This window comes from Lampetra fluviatilis, chromosome 8 (genome assembly GCF_964198595.1).
Source record: "Lampetra fluviatilis chromosome 8, kcLamFluv1.1, whole genome shotgun sequence".
In the NCBI taxonomy this organism is placed as follows: Eukaryota; Metazoa; Chordata; class Hyperoartia; order Petromyzontiformes; family Petromyzontidae; genus Lampetra; species Lampetra fluviatilis.
In genome coordinates, this window is record NC_136282.1 from 10,723,265 (window position 1) to 10,742,595 (window position 19,331).

The following is a 19,331-nucleotide window of genomic DNA, read 5'->3' on the forward strand; positions in this document are numbered from 1 at the left end:
CACACCATTTACTCAAACGAAGCACATGCAATTATTTAACCACAAACACGTATTGTAAATTAGACTATGGGGGATATACTACACGCACACTTTCAAATCATACAAAATATAGCCAAGTTCATGGTCCTGTACCAAATCAACTAAAACAAACATTACATCGTTAAATTGGCACACCAACCAGAAATGAATTATACTGGTTGCAATATCACCACTGCATGCTGATGTTGCCCATCCGTGTATGGATTCAAGTTTCAAAAACAAAAATCTTTCTTTCGTCACATTTCTTGCGTTGTAATTTATTGGGCAGTGATGGCACACGTGCACTTTAAGTACTGCAACCAATATATAAGTACGGGAGTAGTTTCCCCGAATGGTCTCATGGGCAATATAAAATATATACGGTAAGCTTTGAGCAAAATACTTCCTCACATCGAATTCCCCAAGGCATGCCAACTTAAGGCAATGAGCAGAGCCAACATCATGAGCATTGCACTCAGCATAAATTATTCACACTTTCCCTGCAGTCATACTGTGCTTCTAGACTACCAACAGGTGAGCATATCTCCTGCAAACAACACTTTCACAATTAGTCTGCCGCAAATGTGGGGGACCCCACCCTAAATAATTTATCGCAGCTTGACTCGCGCTCTCACATTTTTCTGGATGAGCAGCTCTCATCGGCTTCGATTAGCAAGCACACCAAGTACAAAAATAAATGATGCATGGTCCATCATTTGCCGCACACATTTTGAAGTCGCGGACAGCCATCAGTTGTCCTTAATTAAAAGTGATCGTGTATATGTTGTGTATGTGCGCGCGCATGTCATCCCGCAATGCAAAATTAATGTACAAAGTTCACGCGCGCAACTCATTTTGCTAACAATTTATTAAATGTGAATCCCTCGTGAAGCATATTTGATGACTGCAAAAATAAAAATACGCGACAGGTAACAAAAAATATGCAGGACAACCGACAATACGGGAACCATCAAATGCGATGAACTATTAATTATATGGGTGGATAGATATCCCGGTAGTTAGAACTTACCAGCTCAACAGAAGGTGTGTACAGGATTAACTGCACGTGTGGTAAATGTTATGTTGGGCAAACAGGACGAATGAACAGCACGAGACTAAAATAACATCAGATAAATATTAAATACCTCCAAATACAACTGTCAGCAGTAGCAGAGCACACGTGCCAACAAGGACACTCCATTGATTTTGATGATGTTGAAGTTCTGTGCAAAACTAGCTACTACTGTCCAAGACTAATTAGAGAATCTAGCGAAATTTTAAGAAGTAAAAATAACTTTAACCGTTTGGATAGCTACCGCCTTAGTGCTGCGTGGAAGTGAAACATAAAATAATACATTATTTAAATGCATGCCCTCAAAGGGCAGCTTACTTCAATAGGGATTACTGTTGATACGGCTATTTTAATACACACAATAGACAGGAAAGGCAAGTTCAAAGGGCTCGCATAATGAATAATGTGCGTTGCCTTCGTTATCCCCCCCACGTGGAACAAGAGCGCAGAAGCTTGGTCACCAAATCTACGCCTCTATACAAGGAACAAAACAGCTAGACTTCTCCACAAATCTGGCTGTTGCCTGATGAAGCTAGTTGTAATTACTGGCGAAACGTCGTACTCAGATTGTAAATATTGTGGCTTGGCTCTCCAACACACCGGTGTGCTGTACTAGTGACGAATTGGCCACGTTCTGTTTACGTGACAACCCTTACTAGTTGGCTGTGTCGGGTGGTGGCGGGTTTTAATGACACATTTATATATTTACGCGATCTAACCCAAAAAAACCTATATTATGGCTGATATTGGTCGCGAAAGCCTACGTGTTAAGCTAATAAAATAACTAACATATTAAAGAGCCTTGCATTTTACAAAAGTCAATGTCCAGGTTTCAAATCTGAAGGAGAATAAGTTCCTGACAATCCCAGCGGACAAAAATAGACTATTTAAGCTTACATACAATTAATTTTAAAAGAGATCTTGTTAGCAGGATAATTGGTGTGAGAGCTGAATGTGGGAATTTTGGCATAGAATCATTTACACAAAAAGTGCTAAACTGTTGCTCCATCTGGGCTCCCGGTACTCTCTACCATAATGTTTGCGTTTGTTATTTGAAATTGGTGGCTTTGTGCGGTTAACCTTTTACCCTTGATTTTCTTAGCCTTACATTTCGATGCACTTGCACACTCACTCTTAATCCCCAAGAGAAAACACAAACACACACGACAGCCCAGTACAGCGACCAGAGAAAACACATGCCAATCGCGCAGACCAAGAACACTCCCGTTATCTACACAATGAAAACAAAATATCTGCACGAATGCATTGATTTTACAATGTCCTTCATAACTATAGTAAGAAACCTTCCAAATGCGATGCCTTTTTTGCAAAGAATACGCCGATAATTTGAGTTACGTAGTCACAAGGTCTTTTTTTATGTGGCTACAACACTTGCTCGTGATTGTCCATTCTTATAACTGATGTTGCAGAATCTTGAATATCCAGTTAACAGCAACTAGTGTACTTTATCAATTATATGTGCAATATGCCAATTCATTTGTTGCATGAGCTGAACCATCAATTCCATGCAAACCAACTGTCCCGCTTTAGCGGCAATCACGCTCGCAGCGCGGTGATTGAAACAATTGGCACGTTCCTTAAAAGCCCACCCCACCTCTGTTCACCGAGCAATATAAATGGGTACACCACAGGTTTAGACGATCGGCAGGTCCCCCGTGTGGTGTGGTGAAGTGTGAGTACCTACACATCCTCCGAATATCCAGTTCATAGCATAGTACTAATCACATACCTGCATTTTCCATAAATATGCTAAATTCCTCTTGATATGCAAATTATTTTGTCAAGGCGCCCTTCCCCCATTCCAACCCAGCTTAAATATACGCTCCAAGCATGGTGGTGTTTCATTCAGACGCTGTCACCCCGACAGACCTGGTCTTCACCTGAGGACGGCTGCTTGGGTTGTGGCCGAAACGTCGTGAGAATTATTTTATTATGTTTTATTTTTATTATTTTATTACTTCCCTTCTACGTGACTTTACCGAAAGAACCAAGAAGATGAATCCCTGCAGTCACGAAAGCTTTAAATCGAAAAATCCTCCGAAAAGTCAGACCAGAGGCCAAAACATCCTCTGGTGGAGGACCATCCACCAGCAGTGATGCGAGCCAGCAATTGCAGGGCTGCGTCTCTACATTGTTCACCTTTTCCACTGACCCAAGTACTGTCTCAATCCTTATAAATGTACCGCCATACAAAAATTTGACACCTCAATATTCATGTACTGTATATTTTAAAAAATCACCAAGTAATGCTGGTGTTGCGATAAACAGTATGCATAGAAGACCGACCCTGTCAGTCAGATTAAATGCTTTGCCAACCAATTTTACATTTTTAATCAATCCATGTAATCACTTAAGCGGTAAAATGTCCACCCTTCTCTATTTTCATACACACATGCCCACAATTAGACATGCACATCTGTAGAACATAATGGGATGGAAAATCTGTCTAGAGAATTCTGCTTGGAAGCCTCATATCCTACGACGCAATAAATCAGCCAAGATAAGGTAGGTTGCCTGGCTTGCTGCTCTGTGTGACATCGTCTTGGAGGAATAGCAAGCAATGCACAAATAGCTTTCAAAGAACAGCATCGGGGTTGTGCAAGGAAATGAACTCCTTACACTCAAGAACCCACAATGGGGCTTTTCTGAACACGAGTCGGGGGTTCTCTCAAAATGTTGCATTATGTTAAAGCTCACACGTGAACGACTGCATAATTACAGTACCACCATGAGTATCATTGAAATGGCGGGACATTTACCACATCCCTAGACATCTGTCTTTGTTCTGCCACATTAAATACATATACAGTACAAAAACTCAGGGGGGGGGAGAAAGATTAAGAATTTCTTCCAAAGCAATTACATTCGTGGCCATGACAGATTCAACAACTCTTGCATATTGTATTAAAATGTTGCATGAATTATGTATAATTCTTTGATTGTGCATTAATACTGTAATTTATATAATTAACTCATATTTCATTTTACTTCATTACATGAATTGATATATATTTTTATAGTGCCCTATTTACAAATTAATTTCCAGCAAACAATAGCGACTATGTAAACTCCGCATTTCGAACACGATCTGTTTGTAACAATATCAAAACAATCTCAAGAGCCGCTGCAGTAATTGCCTTTCTTTGCCTAAATCAAATCTAGAGACCCTGAAAATCCTGCCTTGCAAATTTTATTTTCCTATCAACAATTTTCACAACCGTCCTTCAGTTGACATCGACTATAGCTCCACTCAATCCGCAGATTCCAACTCTCCAATCAGCACCAAATCACTTTTTTTGCGGATTACAGTTTGCTGCGCTCGCCGGCTCAAGCTGTGTTACGTGTACGGCATAAAAGTAGAAGCTCCATCTCATTGCCACCAAATGGCATTTTCCCAGCTCCATTAATACACACTGCCCATATATCATGGCGCATACATTCACAAATAGTACAGTGTGTTATTTCAGTTCATGTTTGAAGGTGCCTTGTGCATGCCTGGAAAGAGCTTCACAATTGGAAACGGTTTCTACAGATGCAGAATATATATAATAACACGGTGAACCACCCTCTTTAAAGGAGTATTGTTAAGACTTGTTTGGAACAACTGATCAAGTTGATACATGAAGAATGGTCTTTGGGAAAGCTAAGGGATCATATTTTTTGGAAAGGAAAGTAACACAAGAATATGCATTGTATTTTGGAATTAAATCTTTGAAATATACCAATGCAAATTGATAGACCTGACGTCCAAGTACTCTGTTCTAAAATGGCTTTACAGCTAATTGGGAAAACAAGGAAATTGCAACAACATTTTTAAATGTATATACATTAACAAATATAAGAAGTGTACAGAAAATATATATTTAAAAAAATATTAAATGGATTCAAATTTACCAGCATCACCCCGAGCATAAAATGTAATAACAGAAGTGTAATACAGTGTGATTAAAAGCTGTCCGAAAACTGATAAAATATTCTCCATTTTTTTATTTCACCAAGTCAATAGGACATTGCGGCTGTATTGAAACAGCAGTGGAAAATATGTTGTTGGAAGATTGGCTTGGCCTTAATTATAGAAAATCACATTCTGATCCAATTACAGAAGAAACTGTGGAATTTTTCCAATATCATAGCCAGTAGTGGGGGGGGGGTAAGGACAGACATTGCAGCCTTGGCCCTTCCCATCGGTTGCGTGGAAGCCAAGCGTGCAATTACAGGTCACCAGGGCCGCACGGCGCAAGAAGAAACAATTTTAAAAATGCCGACAACACTGCACATTACGAGTCCCACCGGCATCCACTTCTGCTGCCGTTTAAATCACGGGACGCAATTATATCAGGATTCTAGTCGATCAATACATCTGGATTTGCAACTTTGCATTGCAATTTTTTTTTCTTCTTTCTGCAAGGGTATGCCTTGCAGAGTCTCAATGGACACGAAGTAACCCTCTTTTCTAGGAGCCAGAGGCTCAATTACTCTAATGAGGTTCAGGTTCCCAGACTCTGGTGTCATTCCTATCGTCTTTATTGCATCAACCTTGTACGCTTAACGGCTAAAATGCAAAACCTATATTAATGAGATAAGCAAGGCTTCAAAAAATACGTAAATTTAAGCACACGTAGCGAATCTATGTCCAGCAATAACGTAACTTAGAAGCTGTCTGGAAGCTGCGATATTATTATGCCCCATTGCAATGCTTGACCAGAACTCGCGCTATTCAGCAAACATTCTGGGTTGTTTTTTCAATGGCGACTGGACATGGTACACAAATTCCAATTACTGCTGTTATTCAACGTGCTAATCGGGTGACAGACTGTGATAATTACATGGAGTAATCCTTACAAGTGTGATAGAGCTTGGATATAATTGATCAAATACATTTCCAAAAAAGGGAATGCAGCCTCATTTGAAATTACATCTTACAACCCAACAAGAAATCAACTGTCAGGAGATGCAACCACTAATTATATTTTAAATCAAACCCATATTTTCTGAGCACCATTGGCTTAAAAGAATGACGTTATAGCATGTCGGTGCTGCGCAACGATACATAAATAGCCCGTGATCATTAACATTTAGAATGCTTTTAATTCTCCTCCGGGCCAACCTGGAAATGTCCACTCAGCAGCACTGCCAAGATATCCACAATTCTACAACTCCTTTGTGAGACGTCCGTACAGCACGTGGACTTAGCAGTGGTACGAGGAATAAAGCACATTAGTCAAACACTTAGGCCCACAAGAGGCTCACGGGGCCCCAGATTAAAAAAAGAGGGGGTGGCCCCACAGATCAGCTCCAATTCAAATCCAAAGAAACGTATCGTCGTTAACCTAACAAGGTAATTAACGTCTCACAAATTAACATCTCATTGCTCTTCTTGGTTCTTTCGGTAAAGTCACGTAGAAGGAAAATAATAAAATAATAAAAATTAAACATAATAAAATCATTCTCACGACGTTTCGGCCACAACGCAAGCAGCCGTCTTCAGGTGGAGAACAGGTCTGTCGAGAAGGCAGTCAGACAGACCTGTTCTCCACCTGAAGACGGCTGCTTGCGTTGTGGCCGAAACGTCGTGAGAATTATTTTATTATGTTTTATTTTTATTATTTTATTATTTTCCTTCTACGTGACTTTACCGAAAGAACCAAGAAGATGAATCCCTGCAGTCACGAAAGCTTTAAATCGAAAATTAAATCTCATTGCTCTTTCATCTTATTCCATTTTAGTTGTCTACAATCTCTCTCATTTTGCTACATCGCTGTTTCATCTATGGCTCTCTTCTCTTACGTCATTATATCTCCGTCTTGTCTACATCTCTTCTGTCATATCACCCGGATTTATAAATGTATAAACTCCTGCTTAGGGCTCCCATTGAACCAACATTGCCATTGGGCCAGCAACCACCAATTCAATGTATTCCAGTTAATGCCCACTACCAAATTTACAACAACAAAAAGTAATACCAGGCATGTGACGATTCACATCCGCAAGTTAGAAACATCATATTGAATAGTGGGCTTGGGCACGACATATTGCTAGATGGGTGGTGGTTGAGATTAATGACAGGGTGGCAACCAAAGGAGGGAGCGTATGCCTGAGAGGATGTCGCATGCTGAGGTGGAGTGATTAAATCAGTTTGTGTGGAGGAGCCGGATGGATATGATGGCCTCAGGAGTCCTTCATCTAGCAAGGGATAGATCACGGACGATTATGTTGAATTATTTAAGTCAACAATTTAAATTCTCACAGTACGTGCGTAAAATTGTTCCAATAAGAATCCATTATTTACAATTGATGTTGTTGGTAACGACGGTGGTGATAATGATCATGGTGATGATGGTGGTGATACATTAAAACCCTTTCACACCTTCCCATTATCCGTATTTACTTGCAGGTAGAAGGAGTCACCTTGAAGTTGTCTCCCATAATCGCCAACTTAATGAGCTATTTTGCGGACGAGAGGAAATCACCGAAAAGTGGCAGCAAATTCATCATGTTATCTACATTTTCCAGCAGATAACCATGTGGATTACAGGAATGTCAATAATGCCCCTACATCCCCACGGAGAGCTGGAGTTCCCATTTTATAATAATTGTGAAACCATTGATTGTCTCCATCATGTACAGCACACATTGTGATGCATGCCTTCTACTTCATATGTTTAATTACACGCTTTTTATTAACTCACTCCGTTGTAGTTGTTGTTGTCGTTGTTGTATCCTCAAATCTTGTAACTCAATTTTAACCCACTTCCAAATGTGGTATCGACTGCAAACTTGGTATACTAATGTCGTACTGATGACAATACTATATTCTATAATTAAAAAAAAACTAATTTTAAACCATCTTTTTACGTTATGTTTCAGCTTGGGTCTAATTTCCCACGCTCAACATACGTTGGCTGTAAATCACCACAGTCCCTTACGTTATGGCAAGCCTCGGGGCCACCTCGAGTCATGGAGTTCTGCCATTACTAGTACGGTACATTTAATTAAAGCGTGTTTTTTTCAAAGTATTTTTAAATATTACTTATTTATTCATACCGATGGAACTCCCATCTCATTCACTTCTCAGTCCGAAAAGCCACATCAATGAGAGATATAGGCACGACACAAGTGCTTGATGCTAATGTTATCTTTTTCTATCATTAATTCATTACATTACAAAGTATGTGCTTTAGACGTGTACAAATATATTGCTATGATAAAAATATACAACAAAAATGAAGGGAAACTTTAGGATTTTAACAAAATTACCGTGGACAATTGTACACTTTTACATGGTGAAGATTGTCAGCTTTAGCAGTAGTAAACAACTATACATGTATCATGGCAGGGAAGCTGCATATCCCTGATGTTGCAGGTGGTCGTCAAGTTCCTCGCACGAAAAAAGTCTGTTTCATTAACCAATGTTTTTTTTTAACAGCTCATTCACTTCAACAACCTGATGATTTCACTATTCCAAAGTTGAATGCAAGTTGTTGATTAAAATATGTTTTTCTATATATATAAACAAAAAACCCATAACAATTGCATGAGGAAACCCCAATTTATGTTTTTATGTGGGTATGCTTGGAAAAAAAATGATGGCAGTGAGCATGATTGCTGTATTTTTAGACTAAAATTACAGTCGTATGAAGTGTCTAAAAACCACACACTGGGGAGTCTACATCTTAATGAATGTACCCAGAAGGGGTCTGAAACTCAATTTTCTTTGGACTAAAAAATGGTTGGAGCCTTTTTCTGATGGCAAACAACTAGATAACTGTGGAATCTCCATAATGGAGTAACAATAGAAATGTGTTTTCTAAGCTCTTTAGATGCACTCTGCCTAATGGAAAAATGTAAGAATTCGGTGAGTTCACAGTGGTTATGTACATAAATGTTTATCAAACAACATACAGACAGAGGCTTATCTAAATGCTGAATGTGTCGTGGTGAAGGTGTGCTCCAACAACACATAGAAGCAAATTATTACATCGGCGTCATTCATTCATCATTGGTCACATGAGCTTGCATAATAATGCGAATTATTCCCATTTCAATTTATGAGAAATAAAAACTAATCTGGAGATGCCAGGCAGTGGAGCTGGCACCAACAATTGCTCTGCAGTTCTCTATATTTTAAGATGTTCTCTGCCAAACAGTGTTCATACATGTGGGAGGAAACTGGAGCATCCAGCAAAAAAACCTGCACGGGAGGAGGCAACACTCTATCCCATACAAAAAGGACAAATGATATCAGTCCACACTTTGTTATCCTGGGTTATTGTACTTTTATGCCCAAAACTGGATCTTATAAAATGTGGCAGTGCTGGATTAGGCATGCATAGCCTCCACAACCCTTACCTTGCATTGGAAATATCAATATGTATACACTAATATACTCATTGTACGTATGTTTAATTTCTTTCACAACGTACGTGGTCAACCATGTTAATTGATATATGATGAATACAATTATTATAAATGCATGTGACTTTTATTTTTGTGCACTCAATTTATAATTGTAGCAAGTGTACTGCATGATTAATTGAATTAATAGTCAAGGTTTGTCTTTGTTTAGACTATCATAGGTGCTTTCCCAATGAACCAAACACAAATACGGAATTAAGAATATATAACATGAATTAACCAAAACACAACATATGCTACAAATTTGGGTAACAGAGTGAATCAATTCTATATGTACCCTGAACATCCTCCCACGCATCGATTACAAATTCAACAGGTACAATCTAAATGTTACATGTATAATACCTGTCAAGATGGTAATACAAAGCACATCCTTTCAGTGTCAGAGAAGGCATAATAAAATGCCACACATAGGCAGGGTTTAACAATGTGCCTTTAAAATTTTAATTCTGGAAAAATCCTACACAAATTCCCAGCAGCTGCTTGAATAACAATGACTTGACAGGAAACAAAATAGGCCAGAAAAATATAATCCATATTACATTGCCATTCCGTGGGCTATTCAGACTCATTTTTGCACCATCAGACACATGCGGATTATATAGTATCCAATTTTTGTAGTAAACTGAATTTATTCCGTATGAATATACAATATTTTTGACGTTAAAACCTTTTTTTTTAATGTTATCAGTCTTCCTCGCTCAAATATACTGCTGGCTGAAAAAAATAAATCACAGGGTTCTATTTATTGCAAAAAATTGTAGAAAATTACAGGTTAAACGGCTATATTTTTTTACACGCAATTGTGCCCAAGATATCTTTGGAAATGTCTGCAGCTATTCCCTCACTGCACAATCTGCTTGCTCATGCTTCCCACTACACTTTGTCCTGGCCGCTATGCCCTCCGTCGAACCCTTGTGTTGAATGCAAATGTGCTCCACGGCTAAAACAAAGTTTCCCTCATCAGGACTTTTCAAGGTCTGGCAGTACCCTGGGACCAGCCAGCAGTGGCAGAGCTATGCATCAAAGCTCTTATTCTTCTTCTTCATACAAGAGCTTCAAAACTGTCTGCTTTCCTGTGAAACACTGCACTCTGCTTCAGAGTCAATGCACGGTTACAGGACTAAATTATATATATATTCCACATTCAATGTGAAATACCTTCTGTGACAATTCTGAAGTTGATGCAAATGCTATCCAGCTTATACACTGTAATATATACGTAAAACATGGTAGTCTCTTGTTTTTTTTATTGAAAAAGGAGGTAAAATAATATGAATATTTCTTTCATATTTTAAATAATTTGTGGCATTTTGTTTTTGGTTGGCGAGCCTTAGAGGGGACTGCAGATTGTTAAGAGTTGCACCTAATTCGTATGTGGGTTGAGGTGTTCGGGGGAAATAACCTTCCTAGCAGGGATGCATACATAGGCATCAAATTACAAGCGCGTCACAGCACATGAAACGGCCATAACAATGACCCCGTTTCTCACTGTCAGAGATGCTCGAGGCTGCAGCCTCAGGACCCCCATCTCAGGAACTGATGTACGTGAGCCTGGGGAGCATTGGTAGCCTTCAAGGGCACAAGTCACCAGAGCATCCAGAAATCAAGCGACTAATTTACTGACAATAGCCTCAGGAATTCATAGGAATAATTCACTCGTTGCTTCTAATTAGCACCATATAGGGGGCAGCCACAGTTTGATCAATACTCGTGCTTGTTAGTCAATGTTGTCAACAGCGATGGGTCCATCATACGGCAGTGTCGGTGACCTTTTTGGAGATGAACCGTTGCCATACGAATTCCAACATATGTTTGTACCCTTAAGATGAATACAATTGAATTTCCAACTTATTAGAAGGTTTTGTTGCAGGTGGTGGTACAAAGGACTGCAGAAGTGCTCAACAAAAGGGAATACTCCCGCGGGTTTCCAAACAGCAAAATGAAGCACAGATGTCACAAAGGAACGGCGATAGCAAAATCATAATCCTGCAGGGATTGCATTTCGAGATGGCACGAGGGGTTATCGTGCACAGCAGCGTCCATGAAACCCAGAGGTGGCACCTACCAAACTTATCCATCACCAAGATATTCCGGTGACATCTGTGTGTACTTACCATTTCCTGCAGCCTCTCGAGATTCAGACGGCTGCTGCTTTGAAGATTATAGTAAAATAAAGTACTAGGAATGTTCAATGCAATTCAATTACTTTCGCTTCATAATGCAAAGATAACTGTTGCAATTTAGTATAATGTTCATTAACATTAAACAAATAGGTTTCGTGAAAATATCCCCAGCTTTTTCAATTCCATCCAAAATGTCCAATTACCATAGTCACTATATATTTCATTGATATGCATTTCATTATTTAATGAAAATGTACATGTACAAAATGCCATTGTATAATCTTCCCTGCAGGAAGGACACACTCACCTTGTGTGTGCATTAAGGAATTCTTGTTTAATAACCTTTGTCAGTGGAATTTAAAATATGTTGTTTAACCCCTTCGATATATCTTGATAATAGAGGTTTTCCATTAAACGTGCAAGGTAATGTGTTACCCACAGTGCTTCATGTCATCCACATACAGAGGAACTGGGTTCACACAACTGCGGATTAAATAATTCAATGCTTGTCACACATGACAACTGTGGGTAATGGCAATGACTTAATGCTTTCAAATTTTATCGCCCCCTTTAATGTCATGCGTATTTTTACCCCCGCAGAAACTTTACACAACGCCTTCCACCGTGTGTGCCCAACACGGTCACTTGCGCAAGAGCACGGTGTGCACTGGAGGCAGCGAGATGCGTTCCAAACACAAATCAAAGCAGGCAAAGCTCAACGCGAGGCTTCCTGCAGCGCGAGAAATGACTTGCCTCTCTGTGAAGGACCATCTCCTTGGTGAACAGCATGGCCTCATTGCTGTAGGGCTCACTCTCCTGGGCTCCCCCTGGGCCGTTCCGAGCCATGCGTGGACACTCAATGCCTAAACAAAAAACAAGCGGGGCATTGTTGGCCAATATCACAAGCAGCGAACACTGTTGTTGTTGTAAAGACAGCCAGCAAGACAAAAAGCTCGGAAATAAACAGCACACGTATCACCCAACAGACACTCTGAAGTTGCCATGTGACAGCGAGATACAAAAATAAAATTGGAAAGTTCATAATATATAAATAACCGATTATCTCTCAATCCATTATGGATCAACATAAAAAAGCTTATTTTATAAGAAGCAATTCATAGTTATGATTACAAATGTTGTAAAGTAGTGAATTTAATTTATCAAATTTCACTGTTAATCTCTAAATATTTCGAGCTTAAAACACAATATATTCAGTTAAGCCAACAAGAATGACTAATATAACACTAAACCAATTAAGCATGTTAATGTAGCATTCACAGCTGGAGAGAGGAAAAAATGCTAAACTTGTAACTGATAAATTATGACATTTTAGAAATGAAAGTCTAAAAAAAAATTATTGTCAAATTTGATTGAGACTCACAGTTTTACCATTATCAAACTGTAATGATGTCAGTATTTTATGTTCTGGAAAATAATTACAATGAATGGGACAGTTAATTATTTAATATGTAAACTTTTTTTTTATTTAATTTGCAAAAATTCATATGCCGTTAAGTTAATTTACTTATTTGGTTACGAATTAGGCTCTTCCATGACGTTTCTCTTAATCAAGGACTTTATGAAAAATTACCATCATTGTTCAATTCATATACTTGGCAGGATCGATCAAGCTTCAAGCCACATCCTTTGAAACAGCCTCACTGTTAGTCATATTCGAATTATCAGGGAATATATTTCATGAATTAGGATAAATGTCCAGCTGCAATATATTCTTTTTTTACAATATGAAACTTTAAATGTTATTTCTCCTATTAAGTTAAAGCATATTTAATTGTGCAAAGAATTTCATACAAACAATGGTAAAAATAGCAGCAACATTTCTGAAAATAAACGGGAAATACATTTTATAATTCTGGCTTCACTGCCAGATCATAACCATTCCATTAAAGAAGAAACTTGTCTTATTTAGCTATTTCCCTGAATGATATCCATGGCTAATCCGTGGACCAACTGTGCTATGCAGAGGACAATTGTGCCATACACCTCAGGCTTCTAAAACATCCACTTCAATAAAAATTGATTGCTTGCAAGGCAATTTTTCGACAAATGAAATGATTACTGAAGGACTGTGAGCATCCATCCATTAAAATATAGTGAAATAGACTTCTCTTTGGGGCACACATCAGTGAAAACCTCCAATTCATCCATTCACGTCTCAGTGCCACCAATATCGGATGGAGCCACTCAAAAAGAATTGCATGATACATGTGGGACTTGCTTTCAAGTGCTTTGACACCACTCATTATTGTGCAAAAAAAAAAAAGACCACGTAAAAAAAACTATTTCTATGGAACATTAGTGATATCCCCAAGAATACATGTACGTTATTTACAGACGTGTTTAGCCCTCAAGGGAAGAATTTATTTACAAATAAGCCAATGCAAGCCATCTTCAGACAAAAGCAATTGTCATGATAAAGGCAACAGGTCCCTTCGGAGTGGGCAGGTAGGAACTTGGTTGGACAACGCATTCGTGCACGACAAAAAAATTTGCACGACAGACAGACACATAATCCCTGGTGTGCAGTGTGGAACCTGTTGTTCCTACCTGTAAAAAATGGTCTAACGTTGAAATGTGTGTCATTGGGTCATTAGTATTTACACCACATATAGTGCAAGACATTGGATTAAACATGTGGTAATAATGACTGAATATGGGACTTAATGGAAAATCTTGAAATGTACTATCCCATTGGCAAGCCCATTAACTGCAGAACTACCAAACAACGTGTTTTATTCACGAAAATATTATTACAGACTAACCTCAGATCTAAACACACATACCAATTAGTTTTGAGTCAGCGGTATATGAATGAAATAATGAATGCATAGTATTCATTGCAATTAAACACTGCAGGAACAATTTCAATAACTAACAATATTTTTTTTTACTAAAACAGCTAATGCTGCAGATACGATTTAAATAAGCAAAATGGCCTCAGCTGTCAGGTGCGATGTATAATTCTGTTCATGTTTGAGAGTCGTGTTCTTTCAATAGTACATTTAGGAATGTGCCAATTACAATTGGGAAAGAGGTGATCCGTCTGCTTGTTTATCTTGTTACTTATATTCTCCACAATGACACTTATGATTATTTAACACGTAGGCTTTCACGACCAATATTATGATTATGTTATGTATCATATAGTTTAGTGTCGAACTAAGGCCCATATCATAAGAAACAAAGTCCTTGCCTATAAACATTGGACAGGTGACCAGTCACAGGTTTAAGTGAGCTTGACTGCTGATGAGATGCTGAATATTAAAACCGGTGCAGAGTTTTGCTCGTTTTAAACCAATGCTGTTGATAGAATGCACTCCCAGAAGCCAGTGTGGCCAATGGGATGGGATTATGTTCGTTTGTTAATTTTGCTACTTTTATTCTTCGAATTCTCAAATTATCTGGAAAGGCCCAGACCAATCAAAAAAGTTACTGATATCTGGTTCAGAGTTCTATAGGTATCTTCTTTTATGGCAAAAGCTTAAAAAGCTTCAGGCATTAAAATTTTAATTTTATCAACATCAAATATACCGGGTATATAAACAATTCAATTTCAAAATACAGATGCCATATATTGAGCTTAAAACATATTCTTTTCTGCCTCCAGCACATAATATTCAACAATAAATATACCTTTTGATTTAAAGGTTTCGTGACTGCAGGGATTCATATTCTTGGTTCTTTCGGTAAAGTCACGCAGAAGAGAAATAATAAAATAAAAAATATATAAAACAAGAAAATTTTCTTGCTGTGGATTTCACACCTGATGATGATTTCTTGTGTTGCGGTCGAAACGTCGTGAGAATTTTTTCTTGTTTTATAGTTTTATTATTTTATTATTTCCATTCTATGTGACTTTACCGAAAGAACCAAGAAGATGAATAGGAAAGAACTTTAAGCCAAAAAAAAATTGATCACTGTTCCCCCAAATGTGGACTTCATATGTATAAGACACACCATGGATTTAGATAAATGTCACAAACAGTACAACAGTGTAATAAAAAGAAAGCTGATAAATATACACGTGTAAAAAAAAAACATGTGACAGTTACAAAAGGCAACAAGAAGAGGACACTAATGTGACAGATAGATAAAAACTGTTGATATTTTATGTCTTGTGCCAGAACAGCACAGATATACAACACAAGCAACACCCATCCAAGGGCCAAGAGCTGCTCATGTGAACAAGCCTTTTGACAGTTGACAAAAAAAAAAGTGTGAAGATAAAGAAATAAAGCAGGAAGCCTTCCCGTGTTGGAATAGCGCTTCGACTGACAATATTCAAAAACACAACATTGTTCCCAAAGCACTTGAAGATGCCATAGCAACGAGAACAAAGCTACCATGTGTATGTACTAACAGGATACATTGAATGCAGCTCTGATGTTTGTGAAAGTTTCCAACGATGATGCTTGAAAGGAAACCTCAAAAAGGTACCACGTGTCTCCAAAAGATAATTCTGAATTCTAAACACTCTCGTGTCGCGACCAAAATATGGGTTCGGGAACAAAAAACAAGCGCCGCTGCGAGATTATATTTCCCCTCAGTGCTCATTGGAGCACGAATACATTATAATTGGATATTAAAATAAAGCAACGACTAAGGAGTCAGTGGCGAATCGTCAGCACTGCCTGAGATAGCTCTTAATGACCAAACAACAAAAAACTCCAGGTCACTAAACCGCGGTTGGATCTATGATAATTAGAGGTGCCATGATTCACCACCGTCCCCCACACTCCTCCATGCTCTCCTTGGTGATTCAAGGGATTGGTGCGAATCAGTCGCAATTAGATTTGAACAAATCTATTCTATTTTGAACTTCGTGGTGAGTATATACATGAATCACTGCAACCGTTTAAAAACGACAAATATACACTTGAAAGAAAACATATTATCCGAAACACACGATTCCATGCGTGTAAAATGGAGATTTTTGTTTCAATTTATGCTGGAGGAATCCGATGAGCTACAAAGCTATTTTTCACAGATGTCCAGAAGGAGCAGATTATAACGATACAACAAACAATACAAAAACACAATAGTAGCGCAACATCTGCAACAATCGATTAATTAATGCATCGTTAAGAGCTCTAACAATGATATGCAATTTATGGTTATATTCTTTTTTACAAACATTTTGTCGTTTGTTTTTTTGACAGCTTGGATGACTGCATGAATTTCTGCCGAGTCAACGACTAGGCACAATGGCAAGTCTATTTAAGAATCTGATTAATGGGAAAATATGGTTGCAGAGAAACCTTCCCTAAACCTGCTTTGCTTGAATAGTTGGGGGTGGCATTGACCAACCACTCTTCGCAATGTTATTCGTCAACAATGTATATTCGTGCAATAAATGGTGCATCATTTTCAAAGTAAGCTTCATTACCCATTTGTTTTAAATAAAAGGATGATCGAAATATAATTTGATGATGACAATATTGTACGTCTAAGCCAGGGGTCGGCAACCAAAATAACAAGAAGAGCCATTTCTTTCCAATTCGGTACAAAATTCAGTATTTCAAGAGCCGCAATGCATCTGAGTACATACTGTACATACGTACATATCGTCAAGAAGCAGTCCGTAAAGAGCCGCATGCGGCTCCGGAGCCGTAGGTTGCCGACCCCTGGTCTAAGCGAACCATTTATATTTAAAAAAACTGCTACACGAAAGTACCAAAATACTATAAACATTTTAGTCAAGAAGAGTGACACGCTTTCTCCAACATTAATCAGTGGCTAAATGAGAATATATTTCCAAACATTGGTTTGGAGAAACAAAGGCATACATATAAATGGAGTAAATACTTATGCAACTTAGATTTTTCTGATGACACGGTCATGATAGCATTCCGGCATCAACTTAAGAAAACGTGACAAGAAATTAATAGAGAAAGCTACAAAGTTGGGCTCAACATAAATGAGCAAAAACAACATTCACGTACAGTTTCGTTAGAAACTGGTGGAAATGCCACAAGGAGAAACTGGAAAAAAACACGGAAACATTGGCAAAAAATAAACAAAAGCTGAAAAGTACGCAAATAACTTGAAATTACATTGAGAGAGAGATATAAAAACACGGATCAGAGAACTTAAAAGATTTAGACACAATATTGACTATATATTATTGGTTCTTTCGGTAAAGTCACGTAGAAGGGAAATAATAAAATAATATAAATATAAAACAACAAAAGTTCTCACGACGTTTCCCTTCTACGTGACTTTACCGCAAGAACCAAGAATATGAATCCCTGCAGTCACGAAAGCTTTAAATCAAAACACTATTGACTGTAAAAAAACACTAAATGGGATTGGACCAGGCCCGTCACTCGAAAAGATAATGGTGAATGGTCTAGAGTAATGTCAATGGCATCCAGAGGAGAATACACCTGAGTCACTAAAAACGAAACTTTTTATTTTACCAAGTAGGGCCCACTGAGCTATGCAGCTCTTTTTCAGAAGCGACCTGGCCACAAATGATAGCTCAGCAAAGTGGCTTATCACGTGGAAATGTATAGCAGCCAAATACTCTAAACGCATGTTTCTAAATGTGAAGAGAAAAACCCAGAGGATACGGGGGGAAATCCACGGGGAGATGAACATGCAAACTCCAAATATAAAGACTTCAGGGTTGGGATTAAACCCATAACCTCCTGCATACCAGGCAAGGTAATTAACGTCTCGCCATCACGGCGCACCAATAAGGCCACCAATGAGATGGAGCCATGAAATCAACTCATGTGCAGAGGTCCTAGATGGATTGTTACGACTTGCAAACTATGTAAATAGCCTTGAGCTCAGGCGCTCTGTAAATATAAGATAAGATAAGACATGGCAGGAGCCCTGAGAAAGTGTCAGCTTGAGACCTTCATCCAGCTGTGAAATGATCATGGCTGAGGATAATGAATTAGTAAAAATTGAATTGAACAATATACCAAATAAAAGAGCATGTTTTATTACAACAAATAAACGTGTTATATTTCATTGCTTGCTAACTGCAAGCAACCTAGTCCTTAGACAATAACCATAGAAGCAATAGCCACATATCTTTGATTTCCTGAAATTTCTTTCATGTACAATTAAAACTCGCATGGGCTTATGTTACCCATGCTTTCACTGTAATATGACCTCATGCAATGCAAACATATTATTCACACATACGCACAAACTAAAGTTCACATCAGCAACCTCTATAAATCCAGTCAACCACAAATGTTCAGCTCTGGATGACATTTACAATTAAATACTATGGACAAATGAGTAACTATTTTAAGTGAATTCAATATCTTCTTGGTTCTTTCGGTACGTGACTGTACCGAAAGAACCAAGAAGATGAATCCCTGCAGTCACGAAAGCTTTAAATCGAAATTGAATTCAATATAATAAGGGGATTTCATGAAGTAAAAATTCAGTACCATACTGTCAACTAAAACGTACTTGCAAGGGTAACCACAAGGAGGAAACTGGACCCCCATTACTACCTGTAAGCAGGGAAAGGGGGGGCTTACCAGCCAACAGGAATGTGATGAGGCAGGTTTCTTTGGGCAGGAAAAGCTTGATGCGCGATCCACTGAAGACGTGCTCCACGATAGCCTCGCTCCGGCCAGCTCGCTGAAGGAATGGCAGAAACTGCTTGGCTTTTTGAACGTCCTGTGATTGAG

At 38.4% G+C, this 19,331-nt stretch overlaps 1 protein-coding gene across 1 annotated transcript in view; it reads right to left on the reverse strand.

The window, feature by feature from the left end:
* The window catches only part of SND1 (staphylococcal nuclease and tudor domain containing 1), a 219,741-nt gene that overhangs the window by 100,069 nt on the left and 100,341 nt on the right, over positions 1-19,331 (reverse strand). Inside the window, exons 15-16 of the mRNA XM_078859092.1 lie at positions 19,179-19,320; positions 12,406-12,515 (exon numbers count right to left, since the gene is read on the reverse strand). Of these exons, the coding sequence (XP_078715218.1) occupies positions 12,406-12,515; positions 19,179-19,320 (252 nt within the window). The remainder of the gene's footprint in view (positions 1-12,405; positions 12,516-19,178; positions 19,321-19,331) is intronic.